General features: G+C 45.7%; 4 protein-coding genes across 12 annotated transcripts; 2 read left to right on the top strand and 2 right to left on the bottom strand.

Annotated features, from left to right (window-relative positions):
• Positions 1–3,323: 3,323 nt before the first annotated feature.
• On the bottom strand, positions 3,324–4,947 carry LOC112351681 (pentatricopeptide repeat-containing protein DOT4, chloroplastic-like). The gene is made up of 2 exons (XM_024690014.1): positions 4,841–4,947; positions 3,324–4,776 (listed from the first exon to the last, which is right to left on the bottom strand). Exon 2 carries the CDS (start codon positions 4,761–4,763, stop codon positions 3,567–3,569), a length of 1,197 nt encoding a protein of 398 aa, XP_024545782.1. The 5' UTR covers positions 4,764–4,776; positions 4,841–4,947; the 3' UTR covers positions 3,324–3,566.
• On the bottom strand, positions 4,766–5,441 carry LOC112351640 (pentatricopeptide repeat-containing protein At1g05750, chloroplastic-like). The gene is made up of 2 exons (XM_024689876.1): positions 4,841–5,441; positions 4,766–4,776 (listed from the first exon to the last, which is right to left on the bottom strand). The coding sequence occupies exons 1-2, from the start codon at positions 5,439–5,441 to the stop codon at positions 4,766–4,768; spliced, it is 612 nt and encodes a 203-aa protein (XP_024545644.1).
• A 442-nt stretch (positions 5,442–5,883) lies between these two features.
• On the top strand, positions 5,884–7,639 carry LOC9645002. The gene is made up of 5 exons (XM_024689874.1): positions 5,884–6,684; positions 6,734–6,795; positions 7,035–7,201; positions 7,322–7,469; positions 7,570–7,639. The coding sequence occupies exons 1-5, from the start codon at positions 6,433–6,435 to the stop codon at positions 7,637–7,639; spliced, it is 699 nt and encodes a 232-aa protein (XP_024545642.1). The 5' UTR covers positions 5,884–6,432.
• LOC112351678 (pentatricopeptide repeat-containing protein At5g16860-like) lies at positions 7,558–11,481 on the top strand. 9 transcript variants are annotated; one of them, XR_002994243.1, is made up of 8 exons: positions 7,558–7,802; positions 7,853–10,445; positions 10,502–10,603; positions 10,663–10,675; positions 10,741–10,767; positions 10,881–10,968; positions 11,030–11,119; positions 11,204–11,418. XR_002994243.1 is itself a non-coding variant. In XM_024689989.1 (2 exons), exon 2 carries the CDS (start codon positions 7,872–7,874, stop codon positions 10,350–10,352), a length of 2,481 nt encoding a protein of 826 aa, XP_024545757.1. In that variant the 5' UTR covers positions 7,558–7,802; positions 7,853–7,871; the 3' UTR covers positions 10,353–10,500. The 9 variants fall into 9 exon arrangements, 1 of the variants encoding a protein (XP_024545757.1); XR_002994239.1 differs by having other exon boundaries at positions 7,595–7,645; positions 7,703–7,802; positions 10,663–10,767; XR_002994240.1 differs by having other exon boundaries at positions 7,605–7,645; positions 7,720–7,802; positions 10,663–10,767.
• The last annotated feature ends 1,772 nt before the right edge of the window (positions 11,482–13,253 follow it).

Raw genomic sequence — 13,253 nt, 5'->3', positions numbered from 1 at the left:
GATTACAATGGTGTTGCTGTCCGGTGCAACTGACTCATCACACGTACAGTGCCGCCCGATTGCTGTCAAGCGTGCTTCAACCAGGCCAAAACCACATAAGCCGGGCAAGATGAAATGCAACATCTGGGGTGTTTTGCACTGCCGAAGGGCTGCTACTCGCCTGATATCTACGAGCACAAACACCACCAATCAACTTTTCTTTTCTGTTTTCCTTTCAATCGATTGCTCAAAATCTTGATAGGCTGATCAATTAAAGCTAAAGGTCAGGGGCCATTACCAAGAGGAGTACAGGCAAACTCATCAGAACGCCCTGGTCGTAGTTCCCTGGGTCTCTGGAGTTATTTGCGAATGAGATTCAATCCAAGAGGCTCCAGAAGATCAGCGCCTGGCCGGAATTCGTTTGCTACTTCGGCATCATGATCGCAAGTACCAGGATCTCTGCCATGATCGCGAGGGAGAAGGCGGTGATCGACACACATTGCCACCAAAAGCGAGAAGACGCTGCTTCCAGGGAAGAGATTGTTTCTCTCAAGTCGCAGCTTTTTCTCAGTCCAGTCCAGTCTTAGCCTAGAACAAAGGGTGAGAAAAACAAAGACATTTCTTCAACGATTTGCTAGTCCTGTGAAGCACATTCATGTAACTGGAATGCCTTGCAATTTGTCCCAACACTTACCTTAAACACGTGCAACTGAGCAAGAGCCCCATCTGGCAGCAGCAATGGGTGTGTGGTGACAGCAATCTTAGCAGCTAAGAACAGTGAAATTTATAACTTTAATAATAAAATACTTTCATAACCTGTTTCATCTAAAATTTTCTATACAAATTTCTTGCATTCATAAATATGAGATTATAAGACAATTAAAATTAAATTATAATATTCAACTATCATTCTTCTTATTGTGATACTAAATTACTAAAAATATTAATCAAGTGTGTTGTGAAGTGTATTGATTTTAATTATTTTTTTATTATAATTTTTACTGTAGATATTGGTAATTTATTTGCAATTTATTTATTAATTTATTAGAAAATTATAGTATGACAAAAAATGAAAGGATTAACATTCTCATACTCACAATATCCATTAATAAATTTATCAAATTTTGGTATTTCTAAAGATATTTTACTACCTTTTGAAAATCACCACACAATGTGAAATAAAAATCAAACGAAATTTGTTTTTATATATTTCATAGTTCCAATCATGTAATAAATTTTCTTCTAAAGTATATCTATACAATTTTAAATCATATAGTAGGAAATTAACTAATCGCTAGTAAGAGTTAAATATTTTTAATTTTTTCAACTTGCAAAACTAATTTTGGTATAAAAAACATAATATATATATATATATATATATATATATATATATATTTGTCTTAAATTCAAGTATGAAATATTTTTTGGTATTGTCATAGGAATTTCATTTGAAATTTTTATATATTTTACTTTATAAAAATTTATAAAAATGTAAAAAACTAATAATTTTTAAATTAAAAAGAAATATATTATATTTACATTTACAAAATAAATTGCACAATGCAAATAGTAAGGGTATGCCTTACTTTTGTTATTAAATTTTTATTTTTCTTCTCTTTACCTCTCCATCTTGATCATGCTCTCATTATGTACTTTATGGTATATTCTAAAATAATAATTATATACCTATAACTAAAGTTGTTGTAAATAAAATATTTATAGTTTAACTAAAAATGAAAAAAAGTTTATTTATTTTTTTGTCATTACAATAAATTTTTAAAAAAAATTAATTTCAGGAGAAATTTGGGTAAAGAAACTCAATCTTACATATTCTAAATAATAGTTGATTATAATCATATTAATAAAGTTCATTATTAAATATATCAATAAAATTTTAACTCATTTTAACCATAATGACTTAATCTTACTCACTCTAAAGTGAATTTCAGATAATGCTTATACGCTAAATTACATAAAAAATATGGATGATTGAGCAAAATTTAGAGAAAAATTAATTTGTTATGGATGCCTCACACTTCATCTGGAGAAATGTTTTATATCGCTTTTGCACAGCTGAAATTTCACATGAATTCTTCACAAATGTCCTTTTTTTCCCCTTTTTGTCACTCAAAATTACTATATCTTGCTTTATTGATTGCTACCTTACTCACTTAAAGTCTCATAAAAATATAATAAACTTTAAAATGAAATTTTTTTCACACTTCACATATAAAGTATAAAAAATGTGATAGTGGGTTTTAGGATTATGGTTTATTAGGATTTTGTGGCATTGAGAATTTTGCTCAATTAAATATTTGGCTAATGTGTTGAAGAGCTATTATAAATATGATATTATAACACAATTAAAATAAAAATATAATATTTACTTTTCATTCTTGTTATTGAGATATTAAATTATTAAAAATGTCAATCAAGTCTATTGTGAAGTATATTGATTTTAATTAATTTTCTATTATATTTTTTACTGTAAATATTTTTAGTTCATTCACTATAAAGAGAAAATTATAGTATGACTAAAAATGAAAGAATTAACATTCTTATACTCACAATATCTATTAATAAATTTATCAATTTTTGGCATCTATAAAGATATTTTACTACCTTTAGACAATCACTACACAACATAAAATTAAAAATCAAAGAAAATTTATTTTTATATATTTTATAGCCCCAATTATATAATAATTTTTTTTGTAAAGTATATTGATACAATTTTAAATCATATGGTGGGAAACTAACTAATAACTAGTAAGGATTAAAATTTTTAAATTTTTTAACTTAACAAAACAGTTTTAGTATAAAAAATTAATGTACATAATTTTTTATATTCAAGTATGAAATTGTTTTTTGTATTGTCATGTTTTTCTATATTATATTGGCTTGTAACTAAATAATGTTACAAAAAACTAATATTGTACTTTTTTTCATACTCTAAATTTTTAGATATGCTTGATTTTCATTTGAGAGATATTGAAATTGCAAGTATTTATTTCTCAATTTTATTTTAAACTTTTATGTTATTCAAGATATAGTTAATTACACACTATAGTGTTGTAATACACTTAATGTTAACTAATTATCATATGCAAAATAATACTTATCTATCATTGATACAAATTCGTGTGGATGTATATGGTCTAAAACAAATGTTTAGAACTGAAGACATGAAATTTATTGCTAAAAATACTTTATTTTCATTCTTTTTTGTAAATTTCATTTATAGTTTGTGTGTTTTTTTTAATGTATTCAATAAATATTCTATTCCTCTTTTATTCTATTCCTAGTTTAGTTTTAAGTGTATAATTATTATTTGTTTATAAACATTGAACAATAATAATCTATTATATATAAAATTAGTTTTTCACAAAATTTTCAAGATAATTACATATAATTGATGATGCTAACGTTTTGTTGAAATCATCATTTCTCCCATATCTCAAGAGTTCCAAGAGACTGCAAAATAGTCCTGTTGCAACTAAATCTTGTGTTTTGACACAAAGCATGACAAGATGTCCTTCCTGACGCATGAATATTGATAGGCATACTCTTTAGTTTAGCTGATTCTCTCAATGCTTACCTCTCCCCAATATATTTGCCATGAGGACATAAGCCGAGCTATCACCCTTGTCCTCCAGCTCCAAAAACTTCCCAAACGCAAACCGAGCCACCTTGATGTTATTCCACTTTGAGCATGTGCCAAGGAGCGTTGTCCAAGTCCGGGACGTCGGCGTAAACGGCATTTTCTCCACCAGACCAATTGCCTCTTGGAACAAGTTTGCTCGGCCCAGCATGCTGATTGCCGAGTGATACAAATTTCGGTCTGCCACAGTCTCATAGACCGCTGCATCGAAAAACTTGTTGCCTTTTTCAACGAGGCCGGAGCAGCTACAAGCAGCGATGATGCAGCACAAAGTCGCAGCGTCCGCTTGGAAACCTTCGTCTCTCATCCTTCCAAAGTTCTCGAAAACCTGTGCTGAGTTCCCTAGACAGCTATATCCGGCAATGAGCACCGTCCAAGCTATCAGGTCTCTTGTTGCGGATGAATCAAAGAACACCTGTGAATCCACCATGCATCCGCATTTGCCGTAGAAATCCACCAGGCAAGATCGTAAAGCTGGATTTTCCTCAACTCCACTCCGGCAAGCGTCGGCATGGACCTGTCTTCCAGCGTTTAGTGCCGCAAGATCACCGCAGGCCTTGAGTGCTGTGACCAAGACTCCAGCGTCCCTGCTCTGGAGACCACGAAGCTCTCGATGATCGTGGCAGAGAGCATAGATCTCGAGAGCCAGCTCTGGTTCTTCGTTGTCAACGCAGGCTTGCATCAACGCGGTGCTCGAGACGAGATCGTAACTCGGCATTGTGGTGAAGACTCTCCAAGCATCGGCCAAGGTTCCAGACTTCGCGTACAAGGTGACGAGTTTGCTCGCAACGTAGCTTTCCGTGTCAAGACCCAGTTCCAACGCTTGAGCATGAACAGCCATTCCTCTCTCCAGGCACCGGATCTTGGCCAGCTTTCCTCCATCGATAACTCGAGCTTCTTCCTTGGCAGCCAGGCTGATGCACGCCGTGAGAGCAGCGACGAAGCTCAAAGCCGTCGGATCACAGCATGTCGCAAAAATGGTGGTGAAGATCTCCAAAGCTGTCTCCTCTTCCCCGTTCTCGGCATAGCCGAGTATGAGAGAGTTCCACGAGACGACGTCGAGACGAGCAGCTCGGCTGAAAACTCGTCCAGCGTCGGTCATGCTCCCGCATTTAGCGTACATGCTCACAAGCGCACTGACCAAGAACACATCGTCAAAACTACATCCAAGTCTCAAAGATGAGGCGTGAAGATCCATACCTTTTCTCAGAGACTCGAGCTTGACAGTTCGTCCATGGATCTCCTCGCCACCCTCCTTGATCGCCAAGTTCGAGCAAGCCTTGGCCAGAGCTGCGAAAGTCCGAGAATCCGGTCGGCAAGCTTTCATGGTGGAGTGATCGTCGTCATGGACCATCTTCGCAAAGTAAGCTAGAGCCTGTTCTTCCTGCCCGTTCTCCGCAAAGCCAAGCAACAGCGAGTTCCAGGAGACAACGCTGGGAGCTTCCATTCCATCGAAAATCCTACGCGCTTCGACAATGCTCCCACACTTCGCGTACATGTCCACCAGAGAATTCGAGACAAAGACGTTGGAGTCGCAGCATCCGGCCATGGAAGCTCTCCAATGGATCCAAACTCCCATCTCCAGAGCCTCGACCTTTCTCGCATCGTCCATAGCCGCGATGGAGCTACATGCCTTGAGCGCTGCTACAAAGCTCCTCTCATTTGGTGACGATCCCATCCTGGAAAAGAGCTCAAGCGCGCTGGATCCGTCCCCATTCTCGGCGTAGCCCAGCACGATCGCGTTCCAAGACACCGCATCGGGGTATTCCAGCGCATCAAACACCCCGCGCGCCTCCGCCATGCTGTGGCACTTGGAATACATCGCGATCAGCGCGCTGGCAACTCGGGGGTGGGAATCGCAGCCTATGCCCGCCGCTTCATCGTGGATTTGCCTGCCGCGATCGAGGTCCCGTGAAACCCTTGACGCTCTCAAGGCGGCCAGAATCATCGACACTCTGCTGGAGCTCTCGCATTCTCCTTCCTGGACGAAAATTCTTCTTCTTCTTCTTCTTCTCATCGAATTGGAAGAGGCACCACTGCGAAATCCACGATTCCACATCCCGCAAATCACACGACATAGCTCCTATTTGCCCTAAAAGGAATCATTTTAAGCTTAAAGGAAGCAATTTATGCTATTTGCCCTAAAGGAAGCCTTTTAACTAAGTTTACCACGTCACTTTATTAAAAAGACACGTGTCGCGCCTATATAGGTCTGCCCCTCCACGTCCGCCATACTGCCACCATGTCCGTGCGTCACGCCCTCTACTTCCACGGTACACGCCTCCCCAATGGCCATACCGCCGGCGGCTTCCTCCTTCTCAATTACCGCGACGCCGAGGTCGCCCGCGGCGGCATTTACCTCGGGCCCGGTGCCCCCATCATCGAGGCCGAGTACCGCGCGCTCGTCGCCGGCCTCAACACCGCCTCCCACCTCCGCGTCTCCATCCTCCGCGTCTATGGCGACTCCCAGCTCGTTGTCAACCACGTCTCGGCGGAGTGGTACGCCCGGAGCCCTCTCACGCAGGCGCTGTGGCGCCGGGTCCGGGCGCTTAGCCGCGAGAGATTTAGCTCTTTCTCGATCGAGCGAGTGCCCAGCTATGGATATAATGGCGCCGCGGATGTGTCGCACGTAGCTGCGAGCTTGCGCTCGGATTTCTGCCGCACCGGTGGCACTCGCGTGTTTTGATTCGACTCTTGCTAGGAATGTAGCTGTCGATCGATCGAATCGATCGAGTTCTTCCGAGGAACACGATCACCATTTCGTTTGAAATATTTTTAGGACCTAGGGTACAATGCTAGTGAATCTTGTCCAATGCCATGGCGGCAGCGCCTTGGATCGCGCAGCACGCTCCCGCTCGGAATCGCCAGTTCTTGGTGGCGCCAGGACGGATTCCATCGGATTTGCCAGGAAATCTGTGAGCAGGGTCTATGTCTTGGACGTCCATCCGCTGTGCTACCGCGGGAGCAAGCCGGATTCCAGCGAGTTTTTGTGGTGGATGAGAGCGTTTCTTCGCAGGATTGTGCTTGACGATCCAGTGATTGCTGTAAGTCTCGTTTTGTTGTTGCTGGATTGGATGAAATGCGATTGTGTAGCGCAGGTTTTCGATGGCGAATTTGGGAATGACTATAGGAGAAAAATTCTTCCTTCTTACAAGGCTGGAAGGAGGAAATTCAAGCCTCTAGATCCGAGCTTCAAATGGACAAGAGGTTTAGAGGCGAGTTTCTCTCGTTTCCAATGCTTTCTTCGACAGTGTAACATACCTGTAAGTCCTCCATCTTTCATTCTTCCTTTTTCCATGGGCTAAAACGAAGTTCATTGCTGACAGGTTGTGAAAGTTGATAATGCTGAAGCGGACGACGTCATTGCGACACTAGCTCGGCAAGTTAACGACAGGAGTTTGAAAGCAGTCATTGCATCCCCGGATAAAGATTTCAAGCAGCTTGTTTCGGAAAACGTCGAGCTGCTGATTCCGTTCGCGGATCTACGAAGGTGGTCATTTTACACTGTCAAGGATTACGTTGAACAACACAAATGCGAGCCTGTGATTGAATTGGGACTTCGTAAGTATCCAGTTTCGTAAGTTTGGCTGATTATTCCAATTTTTTTTTCTTTCCAAGGATGCTTGCTAGGGGATGCTGCTGATGGTGTTCCCGGTGTGCCTGGTTTTGGACGGAAAACAGCTCTGAAACTTATGAGGAAGCACGGCTCGCTAGAAAATCTATTAAGTGCAGCGGCAATTCGGACGGTTGGGAAGCCATACATACAAGATGCTCTCAAGGAGCATTCCGTGTTGCTTGAGAAAAACTTGGAAGTTTTGTCCTTACGCAGGTAACTGGCTATTCTTTTCTAGCATCCAGGTGATTTTCTTATTTCCTTTTTCTTGCAGAGATATAAACGTAGAGCTACCAGTTGAGTGGTGCTTGTCCAGGGATAAATCAAACGATCTTGCTGCATTGCAGTGGCTGGAGAAAGAACTTGAAATGCTGCAACGTGTCTAAACACAGGTATCTGGCTATTCGTTTCGTGATTTTTTAATTTTTCTTGCAAAGATATTGACGTAGAGCTGGTGCTTGTCGAGGGATAAGTCAAGTGATCTTGCTGCATTGAAGGAACTTGAAACGTTGCAGGTTGTTTAGCAGCGGTGAACTGATCAGGCTCGAGGTATGAAAAATTTTAGCTCGCTTTATCGTTTCTTACTACGGCCTTCGTAGAATCCATAATCTGTCCTTGATGGAAACGAAGGTTGGTCCACTTCTGCAGAAACCTCAGGGTCTTTCAAATGAGGATGCTCTTGCAGTGTACAGAAGAATGCAACGTCAGGGATTGAAACCGGCCATTGGCATTGTTGTTGGTGCTCTCAAGGTATGTAGAAGCATGAGAGATCTACAACTAGGCAGGAGAATTCACAGGGATGTTTCCGAGACAGGTGACTTCTCAAACATTATCGTCGCCAACATCCTGCTCGATCTGTATGCGAAATGCGGAAGCATGATAGATGCTTGTGGAACATTTGACAGCATGCCGCATCGCGATGTTGTCTCCTGGAATTCGATCATACAGGGATATGCACAGAGTGGAAACGGTGACATCGCTCTACAGTTGTTTGCTCGTATGGAAGACGAAGGGTACAAACCGGATCGAGTATCAGTTCTTGGTGCTCTCAAGGCTTGTTCCAGCTTGATAGAGAAGGATTCGGGGCAGGCTTTGGATGGTCGACGGGAGGTATTCTTAGAGAGGAGCAGGGAGATTCACAGGAAAGCAGCAAAGCTTGGCTTAGACTCGGATCTCTTTGTCGCGAGCACCTTGATTGATCTTTACGCAAAATGTGGGAGCTTGACAGAGGCTCGTCGAGTTTTCGAAGGAATGAGCCATCGTAGTGTGGTGACATGGAACTGCATGATTCTGGGGTATGCCAGCAGCGGCGAGGGTGGTGAAGCTCTCGATATCTATGCTCGAATGCGTCGTGGAGACACTCCACCGGATGCTTTAACTTTCATCGCAGCACTGAAAGCTTGTTGCTGTCTCGCAGACGTGGAACTTGGGACAGTTGTTCATGGTGAAGAAGAAACGCAAGTCTTGAAGATTCAGAGCTTGGAAAAAGGAAGGGCCGTTCACTTGGAAGCTGGTGAGCACTCGTCAAACATCTTAGTGACCAACACACTCGTGGAGTTCTATGCCAAGTGTGGGAGCATGGTGGAGTCTCGCAGTTTCTTCGACAGTATTGAACGTCCAGACGTGGTTTCTTGGAACTGCCTCACTCTTGGTTATGCTCAGAACGGCAAAGGCGAGCAAGCTCTTGAGATATTCTTTAGCATGGATGAGAATGGTTGCGCTCCAGATCGTGTCACAGTTCTTGCTGCACTAAAGGCCTGCGTCACCTTGGCTGAGAAGGAACAGGGCCAGATTGTCGACGGAGGCGTCGTTAAGCTTCGGGCTTTGCAGAGAGGCAAGGCCGTGCATGCTCGAGCTCTCGCTTTTGTGGACGGAGAAGACCTCTCTGTTCATAATGCTCTCGTTGACATGTACGCCAAGTGTGGAAGCATGGTGGATGCTTGGCTGGTTTTCCAAGATATGGTGGTGCGAGATGTGATATCTTGGACGGGGATAATCCTGGGGCATGCTTGCAGCGGCCAGCACAAGCTTGTCTTACAATCGTTCGAAAGCATGCAAGAGGAAGGTGTTAAGGCAGATCATGTCACTGCTACTACTGCATTTAAGGCTGTTGCGACTCTAGCGGAGAATGAAGATCGCAAGCTTGTGAAGAAATGGCTGAAAAAAGGCAGAGCTCTCCACTTGCAAGTCGCAGGGATTTGCGAACTGGATGTCTACTTTGCTAGTGTCCTGGTGGATATGTATACGAATTGTCGAAGCATGGAGGATGCTCGGGGAGTCTTCGACAGCATCAAAGGCCAGGACCTTGTTCTTTGGAACTCCATGATCTTGGGATACAGTCAGTGTGGAGAACCCAAGCGAGCTCTGGAGTTTTACACTCGGTTGCTGCAAGAGAAAAGCTTGGAACCGGACGGGGTGACTTACGTTGCTGTTCTCAAAGCCTGCGCCAGCCTTGCAGCACTGGACTTCGGGCAGCAGATTCACGTCCAAGCTTGCAGCGCTGGACTGGATACAGAGCCATCGGTGGGAAGCTCTCTCGTTAGCTTCTACGGGAGGTGTGGAAGCATGGCCGAAGCCGAGGAGGCGTTTGAGGCAATCACGGACAAGACGGTGGTGGCATGGAGTGCTCTCATGGCGGGATACAGCAGCCAGGGCGACAGCCTGCGGGTCTTTGAGCTCTTCGAGGCCATGAAGCGTGAACGAGTGCGTCCAGACGGCGTCACCTTTGTCTCGGTGCTCACGGCATGCAGCCACGCCGGGCTGGTTGACAAGGGACGCGAGTTCTTCGAGGCCATGAGCAGCGAGTATGGAGTGGCTCCAAACGTCCAGCACTACACTTGCTTGGTGGATCTTCTGTGCCGGGCAAATCGGCTAGACGAAGCGCTCAAGACCGTGGAGGCGATGCCTTGCAAGGCGGACGCGGTGCTGTGGACGGCGCTGTTAAGTTCATGCCTCAAGTGGAGAGATGTGGAGCTTGGCAGGATGGCTTTCCAGTCGGTTCTCAAGCTCGACGACGGAACAGGCTCCGCGTACTCTCTCATGTCCAACATCTATGCGCGAGGTGAGTCGGATTTACAGCTCCAAGACAAAGCTCCATAGTCATGGGAAACAGTCATGGGAACGACTTAATGCTCGACTGACTGACGCTACTGTTGGAGAGAAACGACATGTTTTACTTCACTTCCATCTCAGGTTGCGTTGTTGTCTTCTTTCTTATCAGTAACTAACAAAGATTTCCCTTCTGGCAGGCTGAGCTTTCTCCGCTGTTAAGTCGGACACTTTCGGCTGCTGGCAATTCCTGAAACGTCGGGTCACGGTATTCGATAGGCGCTGGTATATCCCGCACAAAGGTGATCCTCTTCATTTTTTACGTTGTTGCTCCTTCACACAAGTCGTCCTCACCCTCCAGGAACAAAAACAAGGTGAGACCCCGTTTTGACCCGCATTTTAAAACCGTAACGATGGCAACATCTCCTTGAATGGATAGACACCAGCACAGCAGCAGCCATCCATGGTGAGCACTCTTCTTTTCTCCACGCATGTGTGGTGGCAGTTTTTTTGTAGAATTTGCGTGACTTGGCCCGTAGAAACTTTGTTTAATCCATGAATTTGCATCTTACACGGCAGGAAGAAGAGCGCTTGAACGTGGATGATGGTGTGCCTTGGATCAACGTAGCTAGTGGAAGCAAGCAAGTTAAAAAAATGGAAGAACGGGGTAAACATTGACAGCGAATGAATGAGACGATGAAAGCGTTTTGATCCTGCGATTTCTCCAGGTTTGCGGACATGGTAAAAAGCTCGCTCGCGGTGGTGTAGTAACTTTTGGGCGCCACAAGGACATCGATGTTGTTTGTGTTGGAAATGTGGTATGGTTTCTCTTTGCTTTTAGTTCTTAGGATTTTCCCCTTGAAATGGTTGTTTAACTTGCTATAGTTTTTTCGTTTCTTCAGATGGCCCGGGAGATGTCTTCCATCCGTCCACAGTGCGATTCATGCACCAGCAGTGGGCATCAACACACTCACACACCAAAAAAAAAGAGGGAAAAGAACACCGTAGATGCCTCGAAAAAGGAAGGCATTCACCAATTTGGAAGGAGCTCGCTCGAGCTTGATCAAGCTTCCAAGCGTGAAGAATCGTTTCCTTCCATCCATCAGACTTTATGGTCTCTCCGTGATCCGTGATCCGTGATCCGTGAAACACTTCCAGTCAAAAGTACAAATGCTTCTTTTGGGAGATTCTCCATGACACGATCGATGTGGGCTCCCGGCAGGAGCGCCGCCGCGCGGATCGATCCATGTGGGCAGTCGCCTCCGCGGCCCGGATTTAGTGGGTCGATCGCGGATTCGGGAATTCGCCACGAAAATCCAGGGTGGTCGTCTCCATCGTCGCGGTGAATGCCCAATGTGGGTGACGAGAGGAGCAAGATCAAAGAGGTAAGAAGAAGAATCGATCACACCATCTCTTCCCTGCGAGTAATTTGGCGTTGCTCGATCATCACATCCAACCAATCAAGCTGGAAGCTGGAATCGATCATCGCGTGCACTCCCAGGACGAGCTCGGGAGCCTAGAGAAGAGATCTTCGATGTGGCCACCCGACCTGAATTGGGAGAAGCGCTTGTCGCAGAAGCCGGACAACGTATCCCTGGCGGGCGAGGCGGGCATCGCCGATTCGAGCTACCTGTCGAGCTGAGTCGGGCAGCTCTCCGGGCTTGCCAGGCAGTGGGAATCCAGTCACAGCAATGCAGTCCGGCTGCTCAAGGAGGAGAAGGAGTCGCTCTCGTCACAGCGCAGCGAGGCGGAGAGCAAGCGGCGCCGGATTCTCGACGAGGACGCCTTCTATGCGGCGGCGTCGCGGGACAATCAATCGGTGCTGCGCGGCTCCGGGACGCTCGAGGAGCAAGTCAAGCGGCAAGTGAGTGGAGTTCCTCCGTGCCAAGCTTGGTAGCAGATCGTCCTCAGCAATCCAAGCCCCCCCGGCGAGCTCCCATTCACGAGCCCGCTCCACATCCCCGGAAGATCCACCAAGAACTCGGGCCGGCAGATCGCCAGCAAGAATTCCTCGCGCAGCGTGAAGCAATTCACTACCTGGAGTGACCAGCATTGGAGCTGGCTCGCCCATTCCTCCGCCTTGCGCTCCATCGCCAAGGATACCCTAATTGCCGATCCCCACAAACTGCTCGTAGACCAATCCAGGGCCACCACGTGCCACGGCCATGGCCAGCCGCAGTACGCCGCCCGCGGACACCGCCGGGAACGTGAAGTCATAGCTGGCGAGGTGGCTGAGGCACCGCACGGCGACGCGCTGCTCGACCCACGTCAGCACATGTACCGCGCGGTACCGCACGGCATGGACGGCGTACCGCTCAACGTTCATGGTGTAGTATGGGACGAACACGTTCTCGCCCTGTGAGAGCCACACTGGATCGCGGAGGCCTTTGTAGATGAGATGGATCATCGATTCGAGGACGCCCAGCTGCATGAACAGGGGATCGTCGGGATGCGCCATGGCGGTGTTCCAGAGGCCGCGGATGATGGCTTGGAGCTCGCGGCGATGGCGTCGGCCGAGGAGGAGGAGGGTGTGGGAGCTCTTTGAAGAGCTCGGAGAAGAAGGAGGCCTGGCGGGAAGAACTTGATAGCGCAGAGGAAGCAGTCGGTATAGGAGCAAGAGGAAGAGCGCGGCGATTTGGGCGATGGCCTGGTCATCTGGCCGATCGAATCCTCTCTTGGGTCGTTGAGAAATCGTGGAATTCGTGGCTCCGCAAGGAAGAATCGTTGTTCTAGAGGGGGAGCTTACGCGATGATCTTCACGGGAGAGAGGAAGAAGAAGAAGGGAACACTCTGTGTTTCGATCCTTTCGAGAATTCCAGTCGCTGGAGCATTCATTCGATCCAAATCGTCGCCGTCTTGGACAGCGATGAAAGCGGCCTGTGTTGCTCTCCAGTTCGCCCCCTAGCTGTTCTTGGTTCTTGGTTGCTTCTAATCTCTCTCGAGAAGAGAGAA

Source organism: Selaginella moellendorffii, unplaced genomic scaffold (assembly GCF_000143415.4).
Source record: "Selaginella moellendorffii unplaced genomic scaffold, v1.0 SELMOscaffold_64, whole genome shotgun sequence".
Lineage (NCBI taxonomy): Eukaryota > Viridiplantae > Streptophyta > Lycopodiopsida > Selaginellales > Selaginellaceae > Selaginella > Selaginella moellendorffii.
The sequence above is the reverse complement of the archived record's forward strand: the minus strand, read 5'-3'. Positions and strand labels throughout refer to the sequence as shown.